The sequence below is a fragment of the Cyprinus carpio genome, chromosome A11 (assembly GCF_018340385.1).
Source record: "Cyprinus carpio isolate SPL01 chromosome A11, ASM1834038v1, whole genome shotgun sequence".
Taxonomy (NCBI): Eukaryota; Metazoa; Chordata; class Actinopteri; order Cypriniformes; family Cyprinidae; genus Cyprinus; species Cyprinus carpio.
Genome location: NC_056582.1, coordinates 26,806,867 through 26,816,383, shown reverse-complemented (window position 1 = coordinate 26,816,383; position 9,517 = coordinate 26,806,867). Strand labels below are relative to the sequence as shown.

General features: G+C 38.6%; 1 protein-coding gene across 6 annotated transcripts in view; it reads right to left on the bottom strand.

The window, feature by feature from the left end:
* Positions 1-3,056: 3,056 nt before the first annotated feature.
* LOC109093198 (transcription factor MafG-like) overlaps positions 3,057-9,517 on the bottom strand; it is an 18,474-nt gene continuing 12,013 nt past the window's right edge. For 2 of the 6 annotated variants that reach the window (XM_042766965.1, XM_042766961.1), the window contains 3 exons: positions 4,773-4,840; positions 4,067-4,195; positions 3,058-3,623 (listed from right to left, as the gene is read on the bottom strand). In XM_042766965.1, coding sequence (XP_042622899.1) covers positions 3,144-3,623; positions 4,067-4,195; positions 4,773-4,808 — 645 coding nt within the window. In that variant the 5' untranslated portion in view covers positions 4,809-4,840 and the 3' untranslated portion in view covers positions 3,058-3,143. Of the gene's footprint in view, positions 3,624-4,066; positions 4,196-4,772; positions 4,841-9,517 lie in introns of all 6 variants that reach the window. The other 4 variants (XM_042766963.1, XM_042766964.1, XM_042766960.1 and 1 more) reach the window with 3 other exon arrangements.

The window sequence follows — 9,517 nt, the reverse complement described above, 5'->3', positions numbered from 1 at the left end:
TGTAAAAACAGGCGAAATCTGAGCTCCTGCGACATATTTAGATATTTAGATTTTAAATCATTTGGATTCTAGTCGTGCACTTATGATGCATTTTATAAACGCTTCAGTATTTTGTGAGAGCATGTAGAGCTAAATCAATATACTGATGAAGATTATCACTGTCATCAACAGGTAGGGTTACAAAAGAGCAGAACATTTCCAGAAAAATTCTGGAAAGTGTCTGGGATGTTTTTTTGAAAGTTTCAGAAAATTGACCAAATATTTTCCACCCCTTTGCAACCCTATCAATAACAAAGCAACACATGGATTCATTGTAGCATTACATGCATTATAAAAATAAAAAAAAAATATATATATATATATATATATAAAATCAAGTATGCATAATCATAGAAATTTTAATGAGCAACATTTTGGTCAATAATCTTTCCTAGGCTCACAAAACATTTTTTTTTTTACATCATTTTTTAACATCATTTTATTAAGTACAATCAGCTGTTAGTAATAAATATATTTTATTTTCATGTTTTTATTTTTTGTGAATTTGAATTTTTGTAAACTTTTTTAATTTTAATTAATTAATTAATTTTTATTTTTTGTGAATGTGAATTTTTGTAAAAAAAACTTTTCAATCTAAATAATTAATAAATGTATTTATTTGTATTTTTTGTGAACGTTATTTTTTTGTAAATTTTTCAATTGAAATTATTTATTTTTATTTTTTGTGAATGTGAATTTCTGTAAACTTTTTAAAATTATTTATTTCTTTAAAATTTTTTGTGAATGTGAATTTTGTAAAAACTTTTCAATTTAAATAAAAAAATTATTTATTTGTATTTTTTGTGAACGTATTTTTTTTTTTACATTTTCCAATTTAAATTATTTATTTATTTTTATTTTTTGTGAATGTGAATTTTTGTAAACATTTTTGAATTACAAATTTATTTTTATTTTTTGTGAACGTGAATTTTTGGATTTAATATTTTTATTTAAATTCTTTTTTGTGAATGTGAATTTTTGTAAACACTTTTCAATTTAAATAATAAATTTATTTCTTTGTATTTTTTGTGAATGTGAATTTTTATAAACATTTTTTAATTAATTTATTTAATTTTTTCCTGCCAGTTGGAGGCATGGTGATTTCTTACTATCAGCTGACTGCACTCAGTTTAAATGAAGTGCTCACACTTTCATATGTTTTGTAATCCTGAGGAAGGTCAATTGACTCAAACTACTCATTAAAATTTCTGTGACCATGCAAAAGTGTCTTTTCTAGTTAATATTGTAATTTAACTAGAGAAACTGCTGATTTATCAGGTGGGCGAGGAACTACATATTTTTTAGAGTTATGTGCATTGCAATAAAAACAATTTCAGAGTCCGAGAATGGACAGAAATGTAACATAATTACAGTCTAATAATTACAGTAATTCTGAAGAAGCGTGAACGCAGCATTACAACAGCTCTGAGTTAGACTTCTTCTCTTAATGGAGAAACAATTTGGCTGAAAAAAAGAAAAATGCAGAACGCGTCCTGAAACCTTTCGGACAGCTCTTTCTTAGTTTTAAAGGCTGAGAAAAGTAATATTCTGAGCAGCGTCGCAGCGTGAAGAGCTGGTTTAAACCAGTGCGGACAGAGTCACTTCCCTGGCATTTAAAGAAAACAACCCGAAAAAAGAAGAAAAAAACACCAACAAATATAATATACCATAGAAACATTTTACACCAAAAATATATAAAAATCACACCTCACATAAAAGGACTCAAACGCAGGCGATGCGGCCGTGCGTCCCAGAAGTTCCCTGCGCTCGCGTTCGCGTTCGGTCCCGTCCACTTAACATGGAGCGCACAAACACTCAGAGGGGATTCTGGGTAAGCGGCGCTCATCACACGCATTCGACTGAAATCAGAAGATAAGAGCATCACATCCACGTCGTAAACAACACCGCCACCTCACCAGTACAAATCACACCACACGCGCTAGTCCACAGTTTGACGCGCCTAGCCACTAGAAAAAAGCTATTGACTTCACATAGTTAAGCCACTTTTGGTACAATTGCAAAAAAGAGAGCTATCAAACAACTTTATATTTCTTTTTAAATGTTTTATAAATAACGCAGGATACTCTGTCTTTTTTTTTTTTTTTTTATAAAATTCAAGACTCCACCATATAGACAAAGATTCTTAGAATACGTTACGCAATGTCACAGCAACAAAGTTATGGTAAAGCTTGTGAGATTCACCAGTTTATGTCACCCAACGGTCCGTCCTTCAAAAACAGAAACTTGGGTTTTTTTCTCTTTCTTGTTTTCAGTCCAAAAACTGGCACAAAACACACACACACAAACAAAAAGTATATATCTTTCTGAAACTACACACAACAAGAGACATGATAACCTTCAGCGTGAAGGTCACACAGCATGAAATAAGCAACACAAAACCTCATATAACATAAACATGTTATTGCCTTGCCAATATAAACGATCTCCTGTCCTGAAACGGACGACCGGAGCACATAAACTGGTGGCAGATATTCTGATAGCTACCATATGAACAACATCAGCTGATTTGACTCCGCCTCCTCTCCTCCTGCCCGTCAGCGATTGGTCAGTGCATAATGAGGCTCAGGTAAAGGGAGCTTCTCATTGGCTGATACTCGGAAAGCTTTTCCTTCAGACGGCGGAAGAGTTTGGAAGTCTGAACGGTTTAAAGTGTTTTGTGCCTGCAGTCCGTAAAACCAAAGGACGGAAAAATGGCGCCACAGCACACACGAAGAGAAAATCAACACAAACGCTGTATAAAAAGTACAATATTACAATGACAAAGAAAACACTTGGACCCCATGTGAAACACACGATACAAAGTCGCCAATATTGGTACAAAATTACAAATCTCACAGCAATACAACACACATCCACCAGGAAAATTTTGGCTGCATGGTTTTAGATTCGAGTTCTCAATTTGGAGATGGTTTTGGAAGCCCAAGTGAATTGCCCGTCCTAGATGTGCTTTCCTTCTTTTTGTAACCCAGAAAAAGCCCACATTAGAGAGTACCGAAGGGGTTTTTCCATCAGTCTGCTGTGAAACAGAGCGTCCCGCACCTAAACCCTCATGCACTGACCAACCCTTTGCTCTCTGTGCGCTACTAAGACCTCGCGTCGGTTTTCGATTTAACTATCGTGATAACACTGGTGGCTCCCACCTTCCCGGGAATGAGGGGCCCGATGACGGAGGACAAGGGCCCTCGGGGGGAGACGGGGACGGCCGCGTTACAAACCGGGACCACGGGCCCCCGGGCCACAGTTCTGGCGAAGCTCTGCAGAGCCTCGTATTTGGAGCGCAGCGCATCCAGCTCCACTTTCATGCTGGCGTTCTCTGAAGCCAGCTTCTCCACTTCCTGCTGTAGCTCCGCCTTCTGCTTCTCCAGCTCCTCCTTCTGCGTGACGCGCTTGACGCGGCAGCTGGCGGCATAGCCCCGGTTCTTCAGCGTCCGCCGGCGCTGCTTCAGCTGAAGGATCTCTTCTTTGGTCAGGCCGCGCAGGTGCTGGTTGAGCTCGCGGACCGACATGGACACCAGCTCATCGTCCGTCAGGCTCGTCCCGTTCTCGCCGGGCTCCCTCTTCACCTGAGAGTCCAGGAAAGAGATACGGAGGAGGAATGTTTTGAAGTGGTTTCGGTTCCCATTGGCTTTATGGGGACAAAAAATTCCATTAGGGTATGGGAACCAAAAAAACATTCCTTCAATGGAGGCCCAACATTCTCAAAAAAACCTCCCAATGGGAACCAAAGCTCTATGGTTCCCAACATTCTTCAAAACATCTTCTGTTGCGTTCTTCTAAATATTTTAAAGAAGATTGGGAACCAAATAGTTTTGGTTCCCATTGGCTTCCATTATATGGACAAAAAAATACAATGGAAGTCAATGGGGACCATCAACTCTTGGGTTACCAACATTCTTCAAAATATCATCACACAGGTTTGGGACGACACAACAGTGACTAAATGATGATCACTAATAACATGAAAGTAGTCCACCCAAAAATTAAAATTCTGTCTTTATTTACTCACCCTCATGTTGTCAAACAGTTTTGGTTTCCATTGACTTCCGTTGCATTTTTTGTCCATATAATGTAAGTCAATGGGAGCCAAAACCGTTCCGTTTTCAACATTCTTCATAATATCTTCTTTTGTGTTCTTCTAAATGAACAAAAATATGGACAAAAAATACAATGGAAGTCAATAGGAACCAAAATGGTTTGGTTACCAACATTCTTTAAAATAACATTAAACAGGTTTGGAATGACATGATGGTGAGTAAATGAAAGTAGTCCGGCCAAAAATAATTATTTACTCACCCTTGTGTCATCATCTCACCAAAAATTTTTGGTTCCCATTGACTTCAATTGTATTTGTTGTCCATATAATGGAAGTCAATGGGAGCCAAAACTGTTCCGTTACCAACATTCTTCAAAACATCTTCTTTTGTGTTTTTCTAAATGTCTTCTAAATATTTTGAAGAATATTGGTAACTGAACAGCTTGTTTGGAAGTCAATGGGAATCAAAACTATCTGATTGACTCTTTGATGAACATGTGTCCATTGGTTACCAGTGACTTTCATTCTAGTCTTTGCACATATATTAAAATTCAATGGGAACCTAATGTGTTTGGTTACCAACATTCTTCAGAAAACAATTTTTTGGTGTTCTGCATAAGAAATAAAGCTATTTTCATTTCTGGTTGGACTACCCCTTTAAAACACAGACTGCACTCACCTTTAAGGCCTTGTTTCCTTTGTTAGTGGTCGTCATGCCACGAGGAACCGCTGCCAAGCCACACAGATCTACAAAACAAACACGTATTAGACTGTGGGACACTGGGAATCTAGAACATGTGACGTCCGGCCAGGGAGAAACTCAATTAATCATGTAATAGAGCCTCATATGAGCTCAAGGATGAGAAACAGCAAGTGAAAGCAAAAGAGTTTTGATATCTCCTGCCACGTGTGAAAGGAACCAGCCACCTTACTCTGAAAAATAAAAAAAACTGGACTAGTGAAAGTGATAACTTTAAACCCACGACTTCCTGTTTCAGACTTCCTCTGTGGTCGTGGCGGTTGGGAGCTTAATGTTCTAGAGCACCTTCTCTGCATCTTAGCCTCGCTGCAGGCTGATAGGCTGCTGAAGAGCCAATAAGAGGAAGGAGAAGCGCTGAGAAGGAAGTGCGGCTTGGGACGCGGTCCAGGGGATTACCAGCCCGATGAAGGGCAAGATGACAGCGATCCGTCAATTGGAGAGGAAAACGGGATTCCCTCAAAATACCCGAACCTCAATGAACGACAATCACCAACTGAATCAAACCAATCAAATAATGCCGTGGCCTCACACAAACGCCATAAGAGTTTAGCAAATGTCTCATAAAACGGATTACAGTTATTTAGGGCAATATAGCTTTAAAAAAAATCATAATTTCGTCAATATATATCTCAAAAATAAACTCAAAACAACAATAAATTTTTCAATTTTTAAGCAACAATCACAATAATAAACAAAAAACAATAATAAGCAGCAATATATACCTACTATATATATATATCACTAAAAGACTGCCAAAAACCCCCTATAACTGCAAAGCAACCATCTAGAAGTACAATTAAGTACATTTAATTAAAAAGAATAAATAAATTATTTTTTATGAGTTTAATTGATTCAATGTGATTTTTCATGATTAAAATGTAATTAAAATGGAATCCAGTAAAAATTTAAATAGGAAAAAATAAAACTTGGTAAAGATAAGTAAAAACAGAAATTGAATGAATGAATGAATGAATAATTTTATATGGCCCAAAGATTCAACAAATTGTTAACGTTTTATGAATTCAGTTGAGTTCTATAAACTTTTACAAGCAAAATAAAAAAAAAAAAAAAAAAAATCCAGAAAAAAAATGTAATTGGCAAATATTTGGTTTACATGTCATTTTTACATTTACATTTATTCATTTGGCAGACGTTTTTATCCAAAGCGACTAACAGTTGAGGAATGTTTCATAAGATGGCAATAAACACGAGAAGAGCCCCTTATATAAGGATTCAGTCATCGTTCAAAATAGTAAAAAGCGGATAATAAAAGAACAGAAACAGTGAAGGCATAGAATTTATTAATATTATTATTATTGGAGACAGTTAGATGCTCATGGAAGAGATGAGTTTTCAGTTGTTTCTTGAAGATTGTGAGGGATTTGGCTGACAAAACATGGATTTACCAATCTGCGATGGGACCACGAGCCACTGCTTGTTTACCGACCTGAGAGTGAATTGTGTGCCTCTCTCTCTGCGGCGGAGGTAGGAGGGTGCGGAGTCCGTGCCTGTTCTGTAGACCGACCGCAGGCTTCTGGAGGGGATGTAGACGAGTAGGACAGAGCGGAGGTAGGAGGGTGCGGAGTCCGTGCCTGTTCTGTAGGCTAGCACTAATGTCTTGAACTTGATGCGAGCCGCGACTGGAAGCCAGTGCAGAGATGAGAAGCAATGTGACATGGGCTCTCTCGGGCTCACAGGACATGATGGTTAAAATGAGAGGTAGAGCTGCTTGTCATCACTCTAGCAATGGTAGGAGAAACCATGTGCCTGAATGATGGGTCCCAATGATGTAGTGTATATAGAGAAGAGGAGGGGTCCAAGAACAGATCCCTGAGGAACCCCAGTGACCAGTTCATGTGATTTGGATACTACTTCTCCCCGAGCCACCCTGAAGGACCTACCTGTGAGGTAAGACTCAAACCAGTGGAATGCAGTTCTGGTGATGTTCAGAAATGAGAGGGTGGACAGAAGGATTTGATAATTAACCATGTCGAATGCAGCAGATAGATCTAGCAGAATGAGAACGGAAGATTTGGACTCGGCTCATGCACTCCGTAACACTTCAGTGACTGACATCAAGGCGGTTTCAGTTGAATGGCCACTTTTAAATCCAGATTGGTTATGTCCAGCTGATTGTTCTGTGAGAGGAAGGTTGAAAACGACGCATTCAAGTGATTTTACTATGAAAGTGAGGAGAGACATGGGCCTGTAGCTCTCAACAAGTGAGGTGTCTAATACAGGTTTTTTAAGAAGTGGGGTTACCCGAGTCTGCTTGAACGCGGTGGGAAAATGGCTTTGAGAAGAGATGTGTTGATGATGTGTGTGAAGCAGGCAGAAGTGCAAGGGAAACAGCATGTAGGAGATGTGAGGGGATTGGGTCTAGAGGGTGGCTGGAGAGAATAAGTTTTAAAGACTGAAAACTATTTAACCTTAAAACTATTTTTGGTAACCTAAACTTTCAGACTAGGCTTTCTCAAGCCAACATGAAAATTTGTCTACAAACTTCAACATCTAGTTAATATTTGGTTTATTGTGCAGCACTAATAAGACCTGCAGCAATATTCACTCGTTTGTAATCATCAGTGTTTTCATACATCATTCATAATCAGAAAACTCATCAGCAAAACATGATGGAGAATGAAAGAGGAGGACGGTGGCAGAAGAGAACCCCTGATGAGATCACAAGCACACACACATCTACAATGGCTCTCATTGAGGCGTTTGGTGGTGCGCGGCGTGATGAAGGGTCGTCATTGTCTGTCAATGGCATCATGGGATACAGCAAGCGTGATTCTGCACATTCCTAAACTCTGTGAGAATCAGCAGCTCATCTGATCCTGAATCACACGTGAACTTCACAGCACGCAAAGATAAATCTGCATTAGAAACCCAATGCATTCTGTGTAAATGCAAAACAGTGTTAAAAATCACCTAGTCAGTGGTTTGTCTCGATTGAAGCACTGTATAATTAGGCTAAAATTAAGTAAACTCTGTGCTGACCTTACTAAGTGACTAGTTAACCATCCTGACCCGTCCCCGGTGTGTGTGTGTGTGTGTGTGTAAGACAGTTCTTGGAAGTTGATTTAAAGAGAATCCTCCTTTCATTGACGAGACAGACAGACAATTCATTCAATCTTTGATGCCTATTAAATCAGTTTTATTTTCCACAAATTCCATTTTTTCTCAATTTTTTTTTTTTTCTGGATTCCATTTTAATTACATTTTAGTAATTAAAAAACATGTAAAATCAACTGAATTCATTCGACTTTATCAATTAATTTCAATTTTGGGCCTTATGAAATCAGTTCTATTTTTCCTGTCAGTGATGAGACAGACAGAGAGACAGCGAGAGAGAGACTGACAGACAGACAGAGGGTCCTCTGACCCCGTCATGAATCCTGACACTGAATAGAATCACATCAAAGGAAGCTACACGACTCTACAGACACACTCAAATGAGACTGAAGGACACCAATCACGCGTGCTCATAGAGGAGGACCTGCTGTGATTGGACGCATCAGTTTTTGTCACTGTGTCCACCAATCACGCGTGCTCATTGAGGAGGACCTGCCGTGATTGGACGCATCAGTATATTTTACATTGCTATTGAAGATTTAATTCAGAAAAGAAAAACGTTTTAAAAGATATGCGAGTTGCAGCAGCTAATGTCGTAGAGACCCATAAAATTATTTTAAACTTTTCCTTTTTATTGTACAACTGCAACAATAGTAATATATTTGTTTTAATACAATTACATTAAACCAAAATTTTAATTTAGTGTTTTGTAGTGAAGAGCTTTGAGTTTGTGTGTGTATCTGATGATTATGTTTAACGTCGGACTTCTTAAAGTTCCTGACATGACAGCATCATTTACGTGTGTGTGTGTGTGAAGGGCGTCTGCTGGTGACCAGTTCCTCAGAGGACACGCAGGTTAATATAATGACACACACACAGTCTGTTTAATATTCATCTGAGACGAGACAAGAGGACACCCGCTGCTGGACGCATAAAACACATTACCTCTGATAAAGGACTTACGCTGTCCTCTGTGTGTGTGTGTGTGTGTGTGTGTGTGTGTGTGTGTGTGTATTGATGAGGAGGGCTGCTGTTGCTGTGGAAATGAGGCATTCTTCCTCACTGGCCCAAAGACAGAACAGACAGAGGAAAAATTCAGGATTAAATCAACTTCAGCTCCATCTCTCTCTCACACACACACACACACACTCACTCACTCACACCCACTCACACACCCACTCACACACTCACACACACACACACACACACACACACTCAGACTCAGACTCAGACTCACACACACACACTTAGACTCACTCAGACACACACACAGACACACAGACACACACACTCACTCAGACACACACACACACACACACACACACACACAGACACACACACTCTCACTCACACACACACACACACACACACTCACAAACACTCTCACATACACAAAGACACACACACACACATACAAAAGCAATACCTATCAGATTAAATCTGAGTGATTAGGATTTAAAAAGGATAGATAAATAAATAAATATTAAGCAATCAGTTAAGGGCACATGCAAAGTTTAATAGGCAGAAGTCTGATTCTGATTCAAAAAGGGCAGACAGATAGATAGATATTATTATTTAGCTATAAATTA